General features: G+C 35.2%; 1 protein-coding gene and 1 pseudogene across 1 annotated transcript in view; one reads left to right on the top strand and one right to left on the bottom strand.

Annotated features, from left to right (window-relative positions):
- Positions 1-9,440: 9,440 nt before the first annotated feature.
- FBXO4 (F-box protein 4) overlaps positions 9,441-24,049 on the bottom strand; it is a 54,694-nt gene continuing 40,085 nt past the window's right edge. The window contains exon 6 of the mRNA XM_053906958.1: positions 9,441-9,592. Coding sequence (XP_053762933.1) covers positions 9,456-9,592 — 137 coding nt within the window. The 3' untranslated portion in view covers positions 9,441-9,455. The remainder of the gene's footprint in view (positions 9,593-24,049) is intronic.
- LOC128778344 (thymosin beta-4, Y-chromosomal-like) lies at positions 10,409-24,032 on the top strand (annotated as a pseudogene).

The following is a 24,049-nucleotide window of genomic DNA, read 5'->3' as shown; positions in this document are numbered from 1 at the left end:
TCCCTCTCTCTCTGTCCTTCCCCCGCTTACTCTCTCTCTCAAAAATAAATAAACATTAAAAAATAATTATAATAAAAAATAATTATAATAAAAATAAAAGTTCCCACTTTGTGTCTGGATAACATTATCAGATTTTTATTTTCAAATTGTTTCTTCCATTTCCCAAGTAAAATACAAAAACACAAAAACATAATATCACAACAACACTGAGAACAAAATTGATGAACAACTTATTCTTAGAATCTATTGCAAGTCCCATGGATAAGTCTGAGAATCACAATGGATGACAATCTCAATATTTTCTAATTTTTTTTATTTAGTTCCTCTCTCCTGCTAGGTTATATTAGGAAAATATCATATTAAATTATATTAACAATGATAGAAGGGAAAGAAAGTGAGTTAAGTTATGGGATTTACGTCATGGGAACTCAAATAACAACATGCAATTATGGAATCAATTAGATACAAAATAAATATTTTTAATTTAAATATAATACTAGTGAAATTTTAAAATAGGACATTTACCATCACAAATACTGGGGAAACACATGACATATTTAAAAAGGCATAAAAGAGAGAAATGCCAAAGAATTAATAAAAGAATCAGAAAACGCAACAGAACAGATATACCTATTGCAATCTAAATAACTTAAATTATTAAATCTAAATAGCTTAAATTATTAAATCTAAATAGCTTAAATTCAGCACTGTAAAATTATTTTAAAGAATATTAAACAAAATGGCACAAATAAGCTAAAAAGAAAAATGATAGGTCAAGATATATATAATAAGGTAAATACAAAGAAAGACAGGTAATGATAGTAAAATTGAACAAAGGAAAACTCAAGTAAATACATTATAAATATAAATAAAAATAAATAAATAAATTGATAAATATTCATAATAAAGTTATGTCTATTATTAAGAATGTTCCTGTAATGGATAATTTTCTCATATAATAACAAATATAAAATCTATAATACACTTTGATGTTTATTTAGTTTTGAGAGAGAGAGAGACAGAGTATGAGCAGGAGAGGGGCCGAGAGAGAGGGAGACACAGAATTTGATGCAGATTCCAGACTCTGAGCTGTCAGCACAGAGCCCGGGGACTCAAACTTACGAACTGTGAGATCATGACCTGAGTTGAAGTCAGATGCTTAACCCACTAAGTCACCCAGGCTCCCCAAAACTACAATACACTTTAAAAATCGACACAGATGGTAGCATTAGAAGTCTACAATATACCCTCCTTTGAATTTCAGCAAATTTAGTAGGCAAAAACCGAGCTACTGAGGATGTTAATTATATATTGATTTAGATTATTTTGTTTTATAGATAATACAGAGTATATTGTATATTGCAAATATTATGCTTTTAAAATAAAATACATAATTGCAAAATCAATATATTTAACTACATGAAATATAAAAAACAAAATTAGTAGAAAAATTAGAATAATGTTTAACATAAATAATACAGAAAGGGAATTAATTTTGTCAAAAATCTAAATTATTATGAAAAACACTAGCAATCCAATAGAAAAATGAGCAAAGGACTATTACTCAGAGAATATAATTTTTTAATATAAATAAATTTTAAGTTTGCTATTCATCAAAGACATATAAATTAAATTAGCAGTGAAACTTGGGGATGCCTGCTGAATAGGTCCAATTTTTAATTACTAAGCCAAGTAAGAATGTCATAGACTGACCAGTCTTTTATATTGCTTATTTCTGGGAATAAGTAAAAAAAACTTGAGACTTGATAATGTTCAACACTTCTTTTTTATCAGTAAAGAGTAGCCCTGTGGAAATTATACTAAGTACATAAAAAAATGTAAGCACAGAAATGCTCATTGTAATATTATTTATGAAAACAAAAATATCTAAAACAAATTCATGATCTCTTATCTGAAACCCTTAGAGAGGAATTTTGGGGGAATATATCATTTTTTTTTTGGACTTCATAATGCATAGACTAAGCCCCTGCAGCTTTAGGGCAACACCCCATAATCTATCAATATTTATTCCTGGAAATATCTCCCTTTAAATGGAATAAACACAGGGGCACCTGCGTGGCTAAGTCAGTTAAGCATCCAACTTCGGCTCAGGTCATGATCTCATGGTTCATGTGTTCCAGCCCCGTGTCGGGCTCTGTGCTGACAGCTCAGAGCCTGGAGCCTGTTTTGGATTCTGTGTCTCCCTCTCTCTCTGACCCACCCCCATTCATGCTCTGTCTCTCTCTGTCTCAAAAATAAACATTAAAAAAAAATTTTTTTAATGGAATAAACACAGATAGTCAATAGCCTCACATCAGTTTTGGTGAGTCTTGTCACCAAGTTAGATCTGAGCCCAGGTGCCCTCAGATGAATTCCAAAAACACTTTTATTTTCACAGCTGTTTGGATTTTGAAATTAGAGATAAAGGACTAGAGATAAGGAATTTTAAAATTACAGAAAAGGGAACTCTACTGATGGAATATTTGAAGCATCTTTACATTATGAAGCATCCGTATGGCAGAATACAACTTAGCAAATAAAACTAGAGTCTAAACATTCTATAGGACAAGGAACGTGTCTTTTATATAGAATTGGTGGAAATGTTAGTGTTTGAAATTGTATATATACAGTATAACTCCAAGTTTTAAAAGTATTTATGTGCAGGGGCACCTGGGTGGCTCAGTTGGTTAAGGGACTCTTGATTTTGGCTCAGGTCATGATCTCACAGTTGTTAGTTTTGAGCCCCACGTCAGGCTCTGCACTGACAGTGTGGGGTCTGCTTAGGATTCTCTCTCTCCCTCTCTCTCTGCCCCTACCCCACTTGCGCACACATGCTCCCTCTCTCTCTCAAAATAAATAAACCTAAAAAAAAATTACATGCATAAGTCGATGCAGATAAAATACCATTAATGTTAACAGTAGTTCTCTCTCAGTGTTAGAGTAATGGTTGATTTTTCTGTTTTATTTACAAGTGTTATCTGTATTTTCCAATTTTTTAGATAATGAGTATGCATTCCTCTTAGTTTAGTTTAGTTTAGTTTAGTTATTTATTTTGAAAGAGAGAGAGCACAAGTGCATTAGTGCAGGGAGAGGCAGAGAGAGAGGGAGAAAGAGAATCCCAAGCTGACTCTGCACCACCAGCACAGAGCCAGTGTGGGTCTTGATCTCATGAATTGTGAGATCATGACCTGAGCTGAAATCAAGAATTGAATGCCTAACCAACTGAGCCATCCAGGAACCCCAAATTTCTTTTATCTTAGAAAAAATACATGGCTTAAAAGAAACAAGACAATGTGGAAGTAGCTATAATGTAACTTAAAATCATTCTTGTGGGTTTAAGGTGCTATTATTAGGATAAATCTAAGCAGGTATTCTTTAATTCATAGGATGATAAAAGTATACATTTAGGGGGAAAAAACCCAAATCTGAATTTCTTGGCTGTCAAGATGATTGATAGGAATAGTAGTTAACTACGGAATGCTTTGGAATCACTATTCCTAAGAAAATCTAAATGATTTACAACTCCTGCCTTCATGCTTTTATTTATCATAATGATGTGTTTTATGTTTCAATTTCTCCTTTTTTTAAATTCATTTTTAGTAACCTCTACACCCCATGTGGGCCTTGAACTCACGACTCCAAGACCAAGAGTCACATGCTCTTCGGACTGAGCCAGCCAGGTTCCTCCCCCATTTCTCCTTTAGAAGAATGTTGAGGGGCGCCTGGGTGGCGCAGTCGGTTAAGCGTCCGACTTCAGCCAGGTCACGATCTCGCGGTCCGTGAGTTCGAGCCCCGCGTCAGGCTCTGGGTTGATGGCTCCGAGCCTGGAGCCTGTTTCCGATTCTGTGTCTCCCTCTCTCTCTGCCCCTCCCCCGTTCATGCTCTGTCTCTCTCTGTCCCAAAAATAAATAAAAAACGTTGAAAAAAAAATTTTTTTTTAGAAGAATGTTGATAAAATAGTGATGGCATGGAATAGGGAGAGTAAAAGAAAGGGAGTAAGCAATAAGAAATTAGCCTCAAGATTCTTTCAATCCTTTTTTACTGCTTTCATCCTAGAATATGGGGAAATGATAGCACAAGAAATTATTAGCCTGTTTGCTCAGTAAAGTCCACAATTACTCAAAATATTATCCTGAATATATACTGTAGTCTCTTTATGACCCTTCTTGGTCTCTCAGCATTTGAGTTCTCAGTCAAAAGTCTTGAGCACTAGCTTCTGTAATTTTTCTATTCAACACATAACCCCCACCCAAATCTTTATTTTAGCATTCCCATGAGCGGTTCAGGCTCTCTGTTCTATAAAGAGACACTGGAATTGAAATACTCTTAAGACTGTTTCACAACAGACTCTCCCAGAAGGTTCCAAATGTTCAGTATTTGCTCCATTTCCCCTGCCCTGTTGTAAATAACAACTTAGGATGTCATCTTATTAGGCCACAGTCACCACTTGACTCACCCAGGGAGAGTTAGTAGCTGGCTATGAGTGAGCACCAAGGCAGCTATTTTTAGATCTTTAAAACACAGACCTTCTAGCTAACCTATATCAATCCAATGAGTCATATTCTCTTGGTAAGAAATGCAAAAGCTGTTCTTTAACCCTCCCAGATCCTTTCCCCAAATTAAATTTGCTCTAAGCCCCAAGGTTAGGGCAGTTGACTCCTGGCTAGCTGTCATAAACAACTTTTAATTGCAAAATGGCTTGATGCATCTCCTTGTTTTGTTTTGAGTTTAGATTGATTTGTGTACAGTTGATACAAATTGGTATATGGGAGCCTCTGGATATATTTTTGAAAGTAGAAAGAAATCCTCTGAGGGGGATATAATAATTTTTAATGAAACTGAAGTCTTTAGCAATAAGAGAATATAAATTTGCAAAAAGGTGAAACCTCGTAGCTGCAGATTCCTTGGACATTGGAAAGCCTTAGAATTAAAGTCGCAGGTCCTAGAAAAATCAATAGTAACTAAAAACCAAAGACAGGTCTTAACAAGAAAAGAGAACCTAATCGGATAAGTAGTGCACACTGGAGCAGGCTTGTACTGACTCAATGCAATGACTGTGCTCATTTTTTTTCTTATCTCCACATTCAGTGAAGTCACAGTGGTTGCTTGAAATTGGCCATGGTTGGAGTGGTTAGGCCACAGAAACCATCAAACACTACAAAGCAGGGCTTTTTTTTTTTTCTTTCTGTCCTGCGAGGCAGTCGTTAAGCATTTGTTAGACATAGACTAAAGTATATAGTTTTCAGAACTTTTAATAATGTAATTAGTAATACGTGTGATTGTATACTCTTTCAAAGTCAGTACCATATAATGAAAAGCACATGAAGCAGAATATTATTTGAAGGCAGTCTCTGATTAATTGAAGATATATCCTAGGGCAACTACTAAAAAAATTTTGAAGTATAAATATATCAGCCAATAGTGAAGATAAACTAAATCATAAGAAAAATGTTCAATTAACCAAAGAGCAGTGAAAAAGGATAAAAGAAATGAGGAACAGATAAAACAAATAGAAAGTAAGATTATAGATTTTAATCTAACCTTATTAAAAATGATAAATTGTGAATGCTCTAAACACACTAATTAAAAACAGAGATTGTTAAGCTGGACTTTTTTTTAAGTATACGCTACTTGTAAGAAACCCCCTTAATATAAAAGCATAGATAGATTAAAAGTAAAATGATGAGAAAAGATATACCATGCAAAAACGAAGAAAAGAAAGCTGGAGTAGCTATCCTATCACACAAAGTTACTTCAGAACAAAGAATATTACCAATATTTAAAAGAAAAATCAGATAATAATGAATGGGTCAATTCTCCAAGAAGAGCTAACAATTCTATGTATGCTCCTAATAACATAACCTCAAAATACATAAAACAAAAACTGAGAGCGCTGAAAGGAGAAATAGATAAATCCACAATTACAGTCTGAGACTTCAACACTCCTCTCAGTAACTGCTAAGACAAATAGGAAATCAGTAGAGATACAGGAGACATAAGCAACACTATCAACGAACCTGTTAATATAATGTCATATTATTTACATTTATAAGACACTCCATCCAACATCTGAGTAAGCATTTCTTTCAAGTGTATGTGGAATCTTCAACAAGATAGACCATACTGAGGCCCTTAAAATAAACTTCACCAAATTTAAAAGAATAGAAATCATACAAAGTATGTCTTTTGACCATAACAGAATTTAACTAGAAATTAATAAGGGATAGATCTGAAAATTCTCCAATACAGTATTTGGAAATTAAAGCTGCAATTAATATATCATATGTCATCACTGCAACTGAGTTAAATTCATTTTTTAAATATGTGATTTCCAAAAAATATGATGACCCCCTACAGTACAATGAATTACTATTGGCATACGTAGTCTTGTTGTTTTATAGGACTAAAAATACACCACTTCTCAAAATGATTCTTGGCAGAGTTACCTCAATTTGAAATGACATTCAAGAACTTTTGCAACACCGTCTCCCCCATACCTATGTCCATTGACAACGTACTAGTAATCCTTTTGGACAAGCTCAAACAGCCCTGAGCAGTCTTCCATGACAATTGTCTTTGCATGCCCACTCCTCATCATCCCCCAAAACTAGACTTTCCTTCCCTCATGTTCCCACAACACTCCACACATACCTCCTGTAACACATCTGGTGTCCTCTGTCTGGTTAAGTCCAGCTGTTCCTCAAATTTCAGTCCAGATTCAGTGAAAGCATTCCATGACTCTTCTCCCCTACTCACCTTTACTGGGTTAGATACACCTCTTATACAAACCCCAAAACACAATGATTAGCATAAGATTTCTCAACAGCAGCACTATTGACATTTTTATCCTAATAACTCTTTGTTGTGCAGGGCTTTCCTGTGCATTGTAGGATGTTAGGAGTATCCTGGACCTCTACCTGGTAGATACCAGTGGCACACACACCCCAATTATGACAATCAAAAATATCTCCAGGCATGGCCAAGTGTCCTCTGGGGAGCAAAATACACCCCATTTGAGAAACCACTAAGTCAGTGCTACTAATCATACTGATTGTGATTAGTCTGTTTTTCTGTTTATTAGTCTATCTTGGACCATTGGTAACTCACGGGAAGAAAGTGTATTTTCTTTCTGAAGCCCAGTATCTAGCACAGAGACTAGCATCTAAGTAAATACTTATAAATATTTGCTGAAGAAAATGAATGAAATTATATTGCTTTGGAAATTATTTTGTTTACAGATCTATATAGCACCTGTCTTTTTCCTCTCCCTTCTGGATTGGGATTTCCTTGAGGACAAAGAGCCTTATTTAGTCACTTTCATATTCCCTGATTCATGCATCAGTACTGTCTAATCCTTGTTTTATAATTAAATCAATCAACAGAAGAATTTCTCATGTAAATAAAGATGCAATAAAACTGACAGATTATAACCCATGCTTCCAAGAGATAGTAGGAGAAAGAAAAGGTTTGTGTTTTTAAAAATACATACATGTGTGTGTGTATATATATATATATATATATACACAATGAAGTAAATGGGAGCATAAAAATTATTCATAATTATAGTGATCTGCACATAAACTCTTCATAATTTATTTCAATCAATTTATTTCTACTTTAATAAACTATAATAGCAATGAAAATGATGGAACAAAAACTATAAATGCTGGAAGAATAGAGTAAGACATGTTGTACCTATTTTAAGATCCATATTAAATGCACATAATTAATGGGGAAGAAGAGGACACTAGATGATTTATGACCCTATGGAGTGGTCTTTTTAATAATAATCAAAGTGATCACTACTTCAGGAAGATTATCTAGCATATAAGATGCTAGTCATGCATACGATTATTTTTAGGCAGAAACTTGTCTCTATACCTTCATTTTTACCAGGAGACATACTAGATTGAATAACTTTTTATTATCTAGTTTGCGTTTTTTAAAAATTATTACAAAAGCAGCATATATGCATTGTAGAAAATTAGAAAAAAATTATGAAATCAATCCTTCCTCACCAGAGACCACCACTACTAATTACCTTAATTCTGTATGTCCAGGTCTTTACAACACACACACACACACACACACACACACACACACACACTCCTTTGCAGTTTCACCTCAATATAAAATCATACTGCATATGTTTTTCCTCAACCTACTTTTTGCAGTAAATGACCTCTACTTTTCTTTCAGTACATTTTATCTCCTCTGATATTGAGACTATTTTCAAAAGTCCCCATTTGATCCCAAAATATCACATATAGGTGGTCTGTCCATTCAAAGATCAAATGTAGAGTCAGTTGTATCTGGTTTTTATGTCCATTGGTTTCTCATAATCAACCACAATGTCTTTTTCACTATAGTAACTTTTTAAAGAATCCAGCCTAATTTATCTCCTACAGAACATCATTAATTTTTCTGGTTTCTTTGCTATGCTCTCATTTAACTTGTTTGTCTATATCCAACATTTCTTGTAAATTGCACATTCTATATGAGGCATAATAAATCCAACTTAAATATTGTTGCCTAGAATAATTAATAGGCAATGGTAACTTCATGTGACATTATATCAAAAGGCACATATTATTTTATGAACAAACAATAGTAATGCTGCAATTGATTGATTCTTATACCAAGTTATTTTTCCTCTCCACTGAACAGATAAGGTTTCCCCTTGCTATTAAAAAAGTAATGTGTGAGACTTTCTTTTAGCAATTAACTGTTTCCCATCAACCATTTACTTAATGATTTTTGACAGCAATTAGTAATACTTCCCTTAATCTATAATATCATTTGGGTCTGTGAAATTATTTTTTTCCAATTCTATATTCCCTTCTATGTTTTATAACAAGCATTTTCTGTAAAACAGTCCATTTCCTCAAAAATTGGGATATTTGGTTACCCTCTCAGCGAGGATGTAAGCAATGGAATTCCAACAGACACCTGGTAAGAATATTTGTACCATACTTTTGCAATACAACTTGGTATTATCTAACCAAGTTGAAGATACATATGATCTATGACCCAGAATTTCCATTTTAGGTATAGCATTTCCCACTTTAGGTATTCTCCACTTAAAATCAGAAACCTATTTCTATAAATTAGACTTTAAAAAAAAATGATAACTGAAAGTCTATTTATCAATATTTTAAATAAGAAAAATTATAACATTTTATATATTAACTCAAAACCTCAACCAATTTCCTAAAACATAACTAATTCACAGTAAAATACATATATATATATGTATATATGTATACATATATACGTGACAAGCTATCATGTTAATATGTAAAATGACTGAAATGTTCATTAAATGATCAATATGGTTATTTCAAACAATTACTTTATATACAGCAACAGCAACATGCTGTATTAGTCTGGGTTCTCTAGAGAAACCCAATTGATTGGATATTTATATATGATACGATTTATTGTAAGGAACTGGCTCACATGATTATGGAGACTGAGAAGTCCCAAGATCTGCCGTCGAGACCCAGGAATTTGCTGAAGACCCAGGAAGGAGCCAATGGTATGGCTCTAGTCCAAGTCCAAGTCTGAAGGCAGGAGAAGACCAATGTTCCAGCTGGAAGATAGGCAAAGAAAACAAATATTCCTTTACTAAGCCTTTTTTCATATTCAGACCATCAGTGAATTAGATGAAGTTCACCCATATTGCAGAGGGTGATCTGTTTAATTCACTCCATTTGAATGTTAATCTTATCCTGAAACAGCCTCACAGAATAATGTTTAACCAAATATCTGGGCACCCCCATCCCAGTCAAGTTGACACATAAAATTAACCATCACACATGCCCTTTGTTGATTCTAACTGTTCCTTTCAAAACGTTAACACTTAACAATTCTACTTAGAATATAATTCAAGACTTCCCCTACAACCACCCCTCCCACACACACAGAGCTTTCTTTAAAATGTAGTACTGCATTTGAACATAAATACAAATTTTTCGTAAAAACATCAGCTGACAAGTGTTATTACAAAGACATTTATATTCTAAAGTTTGGATACCAAAATCCAAGAGGTTTTTCACCAGGGAAATATTAAAGAATGCCAGTACATACCCTGAAAGCATATAAACATAGGCCCCAGCATGCATGTGTAGGAGGATTAGCAGCAGTCTTATTTACAGTAACCAAAAACTGCAAACAACCTGAATGTCTACTCACAGTAGGATGAATGAGTTGTGAAATGTTAATACAATGAAACAGTGTAGCACTAAGAAAATGACATAGCCAAATGCTATAGTATGGATGGCATTGCAAACACTATATTAAACACAAGAAGTAGGATAAAAAGAATTCCAGCAGGGCACTTGGCAGCAGCCACTGTGCAGATCGGACTCTGCTTGCTGGAAAGCATTGCTCTGCTTCCTTTGCAACCATGTCTGACAAACCCCATATGGCTGAGATGGAGAAATTCGATTAAGTCAAAATTGAAGAAGGGAGAAAAGCAAGAGAAAAATCCACTGTCTTCAAAAGAAACAACTGAACAGGAAAAGCAAGCGGGCAAATTGTAATGAGGTGTGCGCCACCAGTATGCACTGTACATTCCACAAGCGTTGCCTTCTTATTTTACTTCTTTTAGCTCTTTAATAATATAAGGTGCAAAGAGGTTGGATCAGATTTAAATGACTGATGCCCCTTTCCTCATCAAAGAATCAGAACTACTGAGGAGGAACACTGAGGCTGCCTCCTCCATCTGCACATCTGGCTGGGCAGGGAAGGAAAAGAACTTGTATGTTGGTGAAGGAAGAAGCTAGGTGGGACAACAGTGAAATCTAGAATAAAAACCAAGTTGGTACAAGATGTCCTGTAAGCTGCAAATGCAATTTAATCAGAGTACCATTTCTATGTTCAGATGATTTTAATTATTGGAATGCACAATTTTTAATATGCAAATTAAAAGTTTAAAATATGAAAAAAATTCCAATAGTATGATTCCACTCATATTAAGTTCAAAACAGGCAAAACCAGACCATTGTTTAAGAATGCATATATAGGTTGTAAAAGCATAAAAAAAAAGGTAAGGTTATCACAAAGCCAGAATAGTGGATACCTCCAGGCTGGAAGGATAGGATTATAATTAGAGAGGAAGCCAGGAACTAAGTGGGTGTGCTTGGATGCTGCCAACGTTCTTTTTTTGACTTGGCTTATACTAGTGTTTGTTTTCTTTCATTATTAATTAAACAGTACAAATATATTTTATAAATTCTAATGTAAGTATATATATTTTATAATAAAAAAAAGAAAAGAAAGGAAAAGAAAAAGTTAGGTTAGGCATTAATGTAGAAGATACGATTACAGGATGTTGGTGAGGGCACCAACCTCTTCTTGCTATATCTGAGCATACAGAATTGAACTACAGGAGAGAAAAAGAAAGACAAAATAAGTCAGCAAAAAAAGCATTTGCAAAGGAGATTACACTTAAAATTGCTCAAAAATAATACATTTGTTGGTTGGAAATTGACAGATGAAAAATCTTCCATATGAGTAAGAAGCGTAAGAAAACAGTTTAGAACAAAAAAACTGAATGTCTTAATGGGGACATTAAGACACTCATAAACCCATAAGAAGTAAGAATGCTGTAAACATGGTTTTATACAATAAATCCTGCAATTTTTAATACATGCAGATGCAAAGTGAACTTCAAAAGAAGTCATTTTCAACAATTAAAAGAAATTGTATCTTACACAGAAGGCAGAACATTTGCAATAAATCATTATTATTTTATGTCCTTAAATTTTACCATTTGACAGAAAAAAATCAAATAAATAAGCACCTAGTAAGAATATTCAGCCTCAAATGAAAGTGTTCCAAAATTTCATAACTGTTTAAAATTCAATAGATAAAATTCAATAACTGTCTCTGGCACATGGGGCAAAAGTTCAGAAGCATTTCCCTAGCAACTTCTGATTTCACATAGAGTGCTGCCCTCTGCTGGGAACTTTGGCCACATCTGATCCCATAAATGAGTGCTTTTCTGTGGTATTTTTGCAAAAAAATTTTTGCAAAAATTTCCACTTTTGTTTACACGAATGAAATGTTTCTATCTTCCTCTTAAAACAAGTCATTTAAAATTAGTTGTAAACAAAGTGAAGATGTGCTATGACATGTTTTCAAGAAAACTAAAAAAAATTAACTTATTTTTCCCTTTAGAAAGAAAACCATAAAATGGTAAGCTATATATTAACAATTGAATTGCATTATTAACAGTACAAGAAGAACAAAATTTGAAATTTTTTTTGAATTTATTTATTTATTTTGAAAGAGAGAGAGAATGCACCTGAATGGGGGGGGGGGGGGGGCAGAGAGAATCCCAAGAAAGCTCTGCACTATGAGCATGGAGCCCAACACAGGGCTTGAGACCATGACCTGAGTCAAAATCAAGAGTAGGACGCTTAACTGACTGAGCCACCCAGCTGCACCTAAAATTTGAAATATTTTAAAGTATTTTTCAAGACTAGATATATGAGCAATAAAAATGAACTTGAAAATTACATGTTCCTCAATACTTGGTTTAAATTACTATTCTATAATTAAGCAGCCATCATTAGAAATAGTTTTCTTATTTCAGTTATGCTGTTATCACTCAAAAGTAGTTTTGAACTGCTTGTATAAAATTGCCTTCAAAGTTGTTTAAGAGACATATAAGAAAATCAGTCTATTTTATAATTACATTGTTTTCATGATAAAACATTACTAAATTTCATTGTCAGCATTATTTACAAACTTAATTTTGAATGCCATTTTTATTTTAGAGAAAATATGATTTTTGGAACTAAAGATTTTCTACCATTAAGGATATTCAAAGGACTGTGATGAATGACTTTAAGAAAGTATGAAAGAAGAATTCCCAAAAAATTTTTTGTGAATTAGAATAACTTTTTTCAAAAGTGTGTGTATACACACACACACACACACACACATATATATATACATACACACACATATACATACATGTGTATAGGTGTGTGTGTATATGTATATATATATTCGTGTGTGTGTGTGTGTGTATGAGTAGAGAGACAGAGATAGAGAAAATAATCATTTATATGTAAATGCCAGGTGTCAGCTTCTGCTTAGAATGTAGAAAGTTATAAGAGAATGCCATTTCTGGAGGGGCCAAGATGGCAGAACAGCATGGAAGCTTTTTTGCATCTCGTGTCCATGAAATACAGCCAGATCAACATTAAACCATCCTGCACACCTAGAAAACTTATTTGAGGATTAACAACAATCTGCACAACCTGAACCACAGAACTCATGAGGTACATGGTGGGGAGAGGTGAACTAGGGGAGAGAGAAGCTGCGGAGGGCAGGAAGCTATTTTTGCTTGTAGAGAGAGGACAGAGATGGGGGGAGAGTACGGGAAAAGCACCCCCGCCAAAAGCAGCTGGAGAGAAAGTGGAAAAGTGGAAACAGCCACAGGGACTGAACTAAAAAGGGAGAAAGGAAAAAAGAGAGGGTTTAAATTCCATTAAGACCCTATACGCAGGAGGAGCACAGAGTCTGAAACTCCAGCACTCGATAACTGGTGTCGTGATGGTGGGAAAGGCAAATCCCCAGGAGCAGAGAGTGAAGTCCAGGGGTCCTCGGGCCACACAGGGAGAGGCAACTCACCTACTGGGAGGACATTTGGTAGAGGCTATGAAGACACCTGGTCCCAGCAGACCTCAGAGATCAACCACATTCACTGGTGCTGTAACAAGGATGTTAAGGGTGAAGCCTGGTGCCAGATGTATGTTGTGACTTACCATAATCCTTGAAACAGTGTGACTACAAAATCATGTGAACTTTTACTGGGGCGGGCTGGCAGCCAGCCATAGTCTCTGGGCATTGGCAGCAGCATGTCCCACGAACATTCCTGGGGGTGGCCGGCACCTGGCCATTGCTTGGTGAGACCCCAGAGTATCTGAGCAGGTCAAAGCCACAGTCCCTCAGAAGTGAGGGGTTGGGAAACACAGCCGCATATGAGATAAAACTCAGGAGGGAAATGGGGTGCCTGGGTGGCTCAGTCGGTTAAGCATCTGACTTCAGCTCAGGTCACCATGACTTCAGCTCATGAACCATCATGAGATCGAGCCCTGCGTTGGGCTCTGTGCTGACAGCTCAGAGCCTGGAGCCTGCTTCAGATTCTGTGTCTCCCTCTCTCTCTGACCCTCCCCTACTCATGCTCTGTCTCTCTCTCTCTCTGTCAAAAATAAATAAACATTAAAAATTAAAAAAAAAAAAAAACGCAGGAGGGAAGTGCCATCTGGCAACCTGATGGCTAGGTCATGGACAGTGTAAAAGTGGGGAGTAGACAGACCGGAGACAAAGGACAGGTGCGCAATTGCTGACTGGGGAGAACAGAGTTCCGATACTAGAGACTGGGTACCTGAGTGACGCCATTTTCACTCTTCCCATGCATGCGCATACACACCTACAAGCACCACAACAATCCACCCCAGTAAGCTAAGTAGCACCATCTACTGGAGAACAGAGCTGTTACACTAAGCCCCACCCAACTGGGCCAACCTTGCTCTTCAGGAACACCACAAGTCTCTCCGCCTGCTTAGTTTACAGACTATAAAGTGCTTCATAATTTGACTTCTAGGGGAAAACGATGTAATTTCAATCATATTTCAGTCTGTTCACTGGTCCATCTATTCAATTTTTTTTTCTTTTCTGTTTATTTTCTTTTTCTTGAATACAAAAAGTGAAAACTGTATTTTTATTTTCAATTTTTATTAAAAACAATTTCTTTAATTTTTTGCTCCTATATTTTTTGCATTTTTGTAAATTTTTCAACTTCTATTTTACCTCCTTCATTTCATTTCATTTTATTCTATTTCATTGTATTCATTTTTCCAATTTTCAAGCATTTTCCTTTTTTTTTTCTCTTTTCCCTTTTTCCTCTAATCTATCAACCTCTTTTCAACAACCAGACCAAAATACACCTAGGGTCTAGCATCATTTATTTGATTTTTGCGTGTGTGTGTGTGTGTGGTTTTTAATTCTTTAATTTTATTTTTTTTACCTTATTAATTCCTTTTCTTCCTTCAAAATGACAAAATGAAGGAATTCACCCCAAAAGAAAGAGCAGGAAGAAACAACAGCCAGGAACTTAATCAACACAAATACAAGCAAGATGTCTGAACAAGAAATTAGAATCACAATAAGAATACTAGCTGAGGTTGAAAATAGATTAGAATCCCTTTCTGTGGAGATAGAAGAAGTAAAAGCTAGTCAGGATGAAATAAAAAATGCTATAATTGAGCTGTAATCTTGAATTGATGCCACAGCAGCAAGGATGGATGAGGCAGAGCAGTGAATCAGCGATACAGAGAACAAACTTATGGAGAATAACGAAGCAGAAAAAAAAAGAGGGAGACTAAGGCAAAAGGGCATGATATAAGAATTAGAGAAATCAGTGACTCATTAAAAAGGAAGAACATCAGAATCACAGGGGCCCCAGAGGATGAAGAGAGAGAAAAGGGGGTAGAAAGGTTATGTGAGCAAATCATAGTGAAAAACTTCCCTAACCTGGGGAAAGTCACAGACATCAAAATCCAGGAAGCACGGAGAACTCCCATTAGATTCAACAAAAACCGACCATCAACAAGGTCTATCATAGTCAAATTCACAAAATACTCAGGCAAGTATGAAAACAGCAAGGGAAAAAAGTCCTTAACCTACAAAGGAAGACAGACAGGTTTGCAGCAGACCTATCCACAGAAACTTGGCAGACCAGAAAAGAGTGGCAGGATATATTCAATTTGCTGAATCAGAAAAATATGCACCCAAGAATTTTATCCAGCAAGGCTGTCATTCAAAATAGAAAGAGAGATAAAAAGTTTCCCAGACAAACCAAAACTAAAGGAGTTTGTGAGCACTAAACCTGCCCTGCAAGAAATTTTAAGGGGCACTCTCTGAAGGGAGAAAAGACAGAAAAAAAAAGACCAAAAGCAACAAAGACTGGAAAGGACCAGAGAACACCACCAGAAACTCCAACTCTACAAGCAACATAATGGCAATAAATGCATATCTTTTAGTACTCACTCTAAACGTCAATGGACTCAATGCTCCAATCAAAAGATACAGGGAAACAGAATCAATAAGAAAACAAGATCCATCTATATGCTGTTTATAAGAGACCAACTTTAGACCTAAAGACACCTTCAGATTGAAAGTAAGCGGATGGAGAACCATCTATCGTGCTAATGGCCATCAAAAGAAAGCTAGAGTAGCTATACTTATGTCAGACAATCTAGACTTTAAAATAAAGACTGTAACAAGAGATGAAGAAGGACATTATATCATAATTAAGGGGTCTATCCACAAAGAAGACCTAACAATTGTGAATATTTATGCTCCAAATATGAAAGCACCCAAATATATAAATCAATTAATCACAAACATAAAGAAACTCATTGATAATAATACCATAATAGTAGGGTACTTCAACACTCCACTTACAGCAATGGACAGATCATCTAAGCACAAAATCAACACGGAAACAATGGCTGTGAATGACACACTGGACCAGATGGACTTAACAGATATATTCAGAAGATTTCATCCTAAGCAATAGAATATGTATTCTTCTCCACTGCACATGGAACGTTCTCCAGAATCGATCACATACTGGGACACAAATCAGCCCTCAACAAGTACAAAAAGATCGAAATCATACCATGCATATTTTCAGACCACAGCACTATGAAACTCGAAATCAACCACAAGAAAAAAATTGGAAAGATAACAAATACTTGGAGACTAAAGAACATCCTACTAAAGAATGAATGGGCTAACCAAGAAGTTAAAGAGAAAATTAAAAAGTACATGAAAGCCAATGAAAATGATAACACCACAGCCCCAAACCTCTGGGATGCAGCAAAGCAGTCATAAGAGGAAAGTATATAGCAATCCAGGCCTTCCTAAAGAAGGCAGAAAGATCTCAACTACACAAGCTAACCTTATGCCTTAAGGAGCTGGAAAAAGAACAGCAAATAAAACCCAAAACCAGCAGAAGACAGGAAGCTGGTTATTTGAAGAATTAACAAAATTGATAAACCCTTAGCCAGTTTGATCAAAAAGAAAAAGGAAAGGACCCAAATAAATAAAATCAAGAATGAAAGAGATCAAAACTAACACAGCAGAAATAAAAACAATAATAAGAGAATATTATGAGCAATTATATGCTAATAAAATGGGCAATATGGAAGAAATGGACAAATTTCTAGAAACATATACACTACCAAAACTGAAACAGGAAGAAATAGAAAATTTTGAACAGATTCATAACCAGTAAAGAGACTCTTAAATATGGAGAACAAACAGAAGGTTACTGGAGGGGTTGTGGGAGAGGGCATGGGCTACATGGGTAAGGGGCATTAAGGAATCTACTCCTGAAATCATTGTTGCAGTATATGCTAACTAACTTGGATGTAAATTTAAAAAATAAATTAAACAAATAAGTATAAGTAAAATAAAAAAAAATTATTATTTTGATTAGGATTATAATAATGCTTGAATTAACTTTAAGATAATTAACATCTTTTTAATATCAAGTTTTTTTATAAAAGAATATGTTCAATTATAAATTTTTCAATTATAATTTATATTTAAAATTTTTTCACATCTGATTTACACAGTCATGATGTTTATTCCATACTATATTTGCTCATCTAATATCAATTGTAAATGGAATAGTATTTTCCATTATGTCTTCTAACTGCTCGTGGTTTTCATATTTTAAAAATATTGATTTTTGGTTATTAATATATGCTAATATTCTATTAGATTATAAAATATTAGGAGCACATATCACCATTAGGTGATAGTTTCACCTATTATTTCCATTTGTAACATTTTGCTTTTTTTTTTCTTCCCTCTAATTGCATTGGTTAATAGCTCACGTGCAAGGTTAAAATAGCAATGATGTTAGTGGATATGTTTATCATTTGGTCATAGTATATTTTTTAATGTGATCTGCTAATATTTCATGTGGGACTTTTATATGGACATTAATAACTGAGTTAACATGTAGTCTTTAAAAAAAAGAGAGAGAGAGAGAGAGAGAGAGAATGCCATTTCTACCCTAACAGTAACAGGCCAGATAACCAATGAAATCATAGTTTATTAAAAATTCATCAGAGAGATAAATATGGGGGGAAATATATAATGAATTAATAAAATCCAGAAACTTATAAACCTCTCTCTGGAGTGAAGAGACCCAACAGTTTTCTTTCATCCTAAGTGAAGGAGTGGAAAAGGAGAAACCTGCAGAGAAATAGGTAAAAAGAAAACTGCTGAACAAACAAACAACAATTTTGATTTTGTAGACCAAGTGTGGTAGTTTAGAATCCTTGATAGTTTAGAATCCTTAGGACAGAGTATGCCCACCTTCAATACTTCCTCATGGGCCTTCACAGAGTGATCATGAGAAATACTGGGGCTAGGTTAGGAATGCTGAAAGAAACCTTCAAGCACTGGGGTTTTATGATGATTGATACAAGGCAGCAGGCATCTAATTTTAGTGGAAGGGCAGGAATGCTGAGAAAGATCTGCTCCTCTAAGGTACAGTGTGAAGGACCTCATGAACTCTGAGGGCAGGAAAGGAGAAGAGAGACAAGTTCTATGAGTTCTCAGGGCCTAACACTGAGTTAGAGACAGTGATAACTTATGACTGGGAGAAGGGCAAGAAAACTGAAAGGGATTCTCCTCTGAGGTGTAATCATAGGCAGTTTCTTGCAGTCTTGAGGCAGCAGAGGAGGAATGAACTGAACTCTTTAGGTACTTGGGATTCCCAGCGAGTACCAAGCAATGACTGGTTTTGGATGGGGGCAGAGGCAAGAATGTTGAAGAACATCTCTCTGAGATGCAGACAACCAGGACCTGAGGAAGGCTGAAGGCAAAGCAGGAGAATGGAAACAGATCCTGTAGACACATGTCTGGTAAAAAGAAAATTCTGATCCCTTGAACAAATTATTATTGAAGTCTGTGGTGAAATAAATCCAACTAAAGAAATAGCCAAGCCAAGATTCAATTCAATTACAGATGAGATTGACTCATCTCCCCACAACTTACCTCTTCTTTTTAGTGGACTGACAAAAGGAATGTGCCCTTTTCTGGGTATAACTATTATTTTCCTCAGCTTCTGTATCAAACCATCAATCACGCACACACAAAAAGTGACTTGTTCTTAAGGGAGAAAACAGTCAATTAAAACCTTATCCAAAGATGGTCCAATACTAGAATTATCAGAGGGATTTTAAAATAACAATAATAGGGGCGCCTGGGTGGCTCAGTCGGTTAAGTGGCTGACTTCGGCTCAGGTCATGATCTCACGGCCCATGGGTTTGAGCCCCGCGTCAGGCTCTGTGCTGAAAGCTCAGAGCCTGGAGCCTGTTTCAGATTCTGTGTCTCCCTCTCTCTGACCCTCCCCCGTTCATGCTCTGTCTCTCTCTGTCTCAAATAAATGTTAAAAAAAATTTTTTTAAATAAAAAAATTAAAAAAATAAAATAACAATAATAAATATATTAAGAAATTTCATGTAAAAGGTGGGTAACGTGTGAACAGATGGGGAATTATAGCATAAAAATGAAAACTATAAAAAGGAGCCAGATGATAATCCTACAAATGAAAAAAAAGATGAAGAATTATTTTGATGGGCTTATTAGCATACTGAACACATCACATGAATCAGTGAATTACAAGATAATTGAAATTATCCAAATTAAAAAAGAAAGAGAAAACATTTTTTAAAAAGGGGAATCAGAAACTCCAGTAACTGTGAAATACTATCATATAGGCTACCATTTGCATAGCTGGAGTCCCAGAACAAAAACAACAATAGAGAAAAAGAAATATCATAAGTAATGAGTGAGAATTTTCCAAAATTGATGGAAGACATCAACTTAAGAAGTTCAGAGAAATCCTAGAAGAGTAAATACAAAGAAAACCACAACTGGGCATATCATAATCGTATGGCTGAAACCTAAAGATAAAGATAATATCTTGATATCAGAGGAAGGAAAGAAATATTACATACAATGAACAATGATGAGAATGATGCCTACCCTGTTATCAGCGAAAAAAAATGAAAGGGGTGAGCAATGTAATGGTATCTTAAAGTTCTTGGAGAAAAAAGAAAAATTGTTAATTTAGAATTCTATACCCTGTAAAAATGTCCTTTAAAAATGAAGTCAATGTGGATCCTGAGAAACTTAACAGAAGACCATGGGGAAGGGGAAGGAAAAAGAAAGTTAGAAAAGTTAGAGAGGGAGAGAGCCAAACCATAAGAGACTCTTAAAAACTGAGAATAAACTGAGGGTTGATTGGTGGGGGGGAGGGAGGGGAGGGTGGGTGATGGGCATTGAGGAGGGCACCTGTTGGGATGAGCACTGGGTGTTGTATGGAAACCAATTTGACAATAAATTTCATATTAAAAATAAATAAATAAAATAAAATAAAAATGAAGTGAAAAAATACACTTCTCCAATGAAGACATCCAGATGACCAACCAACACATGAAAAAATGCTCAACATCACTCATCATCAGGGAAACACAAATCAAAACCACAATGAGATACCATCTCACACCAGTTAAAATGGCTAACTTTAACAACTCAGGCAACAACAGATGTTGGCAAGGATGCAGAGAAAGAGGATCTCTTTTGCACTGCTGGTGGGAATGCCAACTGGTGCATCCACTCTGGAAAACAGTATGGAAGTTCCTCAAAAAATTAAAAATAGAACTACCCTACAACCCAGCAATTGCACTACTAGGTATTTATCTAAGGGATACAGGTGTGCTGTTTGGAAGGGGCACATGAACCCCAATGTTTATAGCCATGCTATCGACAATAGCCAAACTATGGAAAGAGCCCACATGGCCATCAATGCATGAATGGATAGAGATGTGATATATATACACAATGGAGTATTACTTGGCAATCAAAAAGAATGAAATCTTGCCGTTTGCAACAACATGGATGGAACTTGAGGGTAATATGCTAAGCAAAATTAGATAAAGACAAATATACCTTCACTCATATGAAGAACTTAAGACACAAAACAGATGACCATAAGGGAAGGGAAGCAAAAATAATATAAAAACAGGGAGGGGCACAAAACATAAGAGACTCTTAAATATAAAGAACAAAGAAAGGGTTGCTGGAGGGTTGTGGGAGGGGGGATGGGATAAATGGTTAAGGGGCATTAAGAAATTACCTGAAATCATTGTTGCACTATATGCTAACTTGGATGTAAATTTTAAAATTAATCAATTAATTAATTAATTAGAAGTGAAGTCAAAATAAAGACATTTAGAAGCAGGCAAAACCTGAAAGGATTCATCTTATCTACCATAGACTTGCACTGTAAGAAATAAATACTAATGGTCCGTGGAGGAGGGGAGTCAGTAATTTTTTTCTCTTTACTTATTGTACAGATTCAATTGCTGTGTCTTCAAGTTCAGTGATCAGTTCTGCAATATCATGACTCCCACCTACTATATTTTTCACTTCAAAAAATGTAGTTTTAATCCCTGAAAGTCCAATTTAGGTCTTTTTAACATCTTCTGGCTGTACCTAACGTGTACAATATTTACTCCAGTTTCTTGAACGTAGGAAGTATAGTTATAGTGTTTACTGTCTTGGTTTATGAATTCTTTTGTGACACATCTGGATTGATTGAATAGATTATTTTTCACCTCCTTATGGATAATACCTTGCTTCTTTGCATGCTGATAATTTTTGTTGAATCCTAGACATTATGAATTTTATCTTGTTGGATGCAGCATATCTTTGCATTTCTATAAGTATTGTTGAGGCTTATTCTGGACTGCTATTAAACTACTTAGAACCAGTGTGATACATTCAGGTCTTGCTTGTGAGGGTTGTTAGGAGGAACAAAGCAGCATTTAGTTTATGGTTGATTTTGCCACTATTGAGGCAAAACATTTTTGAGAATTCTACCTATCATCCAGAATTATGGGGTTTCCCACAGTGGCTGATGTCTTCTGCAAGTCCTGGGAAGTATTCCCTCTAATTCTTTCTGGTGGTTCTTTCTCCAGCCTCAAGTAGCTTCCTCACCCTCATGCACAGATCAGTGCTCAGCTGAAAACACACAGAGGATTCTGCAGATTCCCAGAGATTTTTCTCCCTTTCTCTGCATAACTCTCTCCTCTGTGACACTTTCCCTATGAACTATGGCTTCCTTGACCTCCCCAGATTCCTTGCTTCATCTTCTCAACTCAAGAAGACCACCAGGCTTTCTCTGGTTCTCTCTTCCTTGTGGCCTGGGAAATCTGCAGCCAATAACCTGGGGAAATTATAGATCTCATCTCATTTATTAGTTAAGGGAATCACTACCATTCATTGCCTAATGTTCAATATCTTAAAAACTATTCTTTCATATATTTTATTAAGTTATTTGTTGCTTGGACAGAAAAGCAAATCTTGTCTCTCAATTCACCCTCCATCTTGGCTAGAAACAGAAATCTTTATATCATGCTTTTAAAAATATTCTAGATCTATGTAGTCTGTATATTATGACTGAAATGCTGTTTTTTCCTGAGACCCAGTAAGTAAAAATCTTTTTCATTCCTGTATGATGTCAAATTTAGAATACAACATGAACTGTGAAGGAAGCAAAACCATCCATAAGTGGAGCACACACACACAAAAAGAAGGTCATATGAAAGGACATTGACTGTATGATATTCACCCTTATTTGCCTACATCCTTGTCCATTTTCATATTCTTCTCTGACATGACTTACTTTTAGGACCAGATGTTCCTGTATTCCCTGTGATTACTTTCTACTCTGATGAGGGAGAGTAGCATGAGATGTCTAAAAACGCTTTTATATACCAAACATGTATCAAATTTGCAAACTTTCTTTCATCTAGGTAAGGCAGCCTTGCCTACTTTCTCTAAAATTTCTCTACCAGTGAAGAAACACAAACATATGCAACACATATAATTATCTATCAATTTCATACTAAATTAATGTCTATACTTTAGCCTTCAGCTGGAAATGTAATTTAAGAATTTAATTAACTGAAATTAATCTTTGATGTCCCTCTTTTGGACATCCTTCCTTCACTTCAGATGAACAGATTGGACATAATCAATGATTATGAAGTGATTAATATATAAAATAACATTCTGTCTTCCTAGGTACACTGAAAAGAGGCAACATGAGTAGCTTATAAATCCTTCTATTATTTGCAGTATAGAGAATAGGCCACCAGCTGGTGTTCAAATAACTAAATTGTTTTACTGAAAATTCAGAATAGAGGGATTGGCTAGAGGTGAATGTTGAATTATGATTATACGATTCAGTGCTATGTTCAGAGGTTGTTGCTTTGAGAAGAGTGGTTATAAAGCTCCAATGACTAAACATCTTAATTTAAAACTCATATTACATGTTTCATGCCAATGAAATAAAAAGGAAAATTCATGACATCTCTGATAAAATATTTTTCTATTGCTTCCATTTCACATAATAAAAAATATACTAACAGCATTCATGAAGTATTTACTCTTCAAAAAAAAATTTTTAAACAAGTAAAATTATTTATTTAAAGTACACTTCTCTTAAAAAATGTTTTTTAACTGAATATTGAACTTTTTTATGTTTCTTTTTATTTTATTTTTGAGAGAAAGAGAGAGAGTGTGAGCAGGCGGTGGGGTGGGGGCAGGGGTGGGCAGAGAGAGAGGGAGACACAGAATCCAAAGCAGGCTGCAGCCTATGAGCTGTAAGAGATCATGACTTGAGCTGAAGTCAGCCACTTAACCAACTGAGCCACACAGCACCCCTTAAAATGTTTCTTTAAGCACATTAAAAAGTGCTCTTTATCCCTCCTCTGTAAAATAATTCAATTTTATAAGAAGTAAATCTAAAAGATTATTCCTCTTTACACACTTATTTTTCTCTTAGGAAAAAAGTCCAGTACAGGTATAAAACTGACTTTAATCGTTATCAAGCCTATTTGCCCCTGTTGGCAACATGAATGGTGACATGTTGACA

Source organism: Panthera pardus, unplaced genomic scaffold (assembly GCF_024362965.1).
Source record: "Panthera pardus isolate Hobbes unplaced genomic scaffold, ASM2436296v1 HiC_scaffold_2, whole genome shotgun sequence".
Classification (NCBI taxonomy): domain Eukaryota; kingdom Metazoa; phylum Chordata; class Mammalia; order Carnivora; family Felidae; genus Panthera; species Panthera pardus.
Note: the sequence above shows the minus strand (reverse complement) of the source record. Positions and strands in the feature narration are given on the sequence as shown.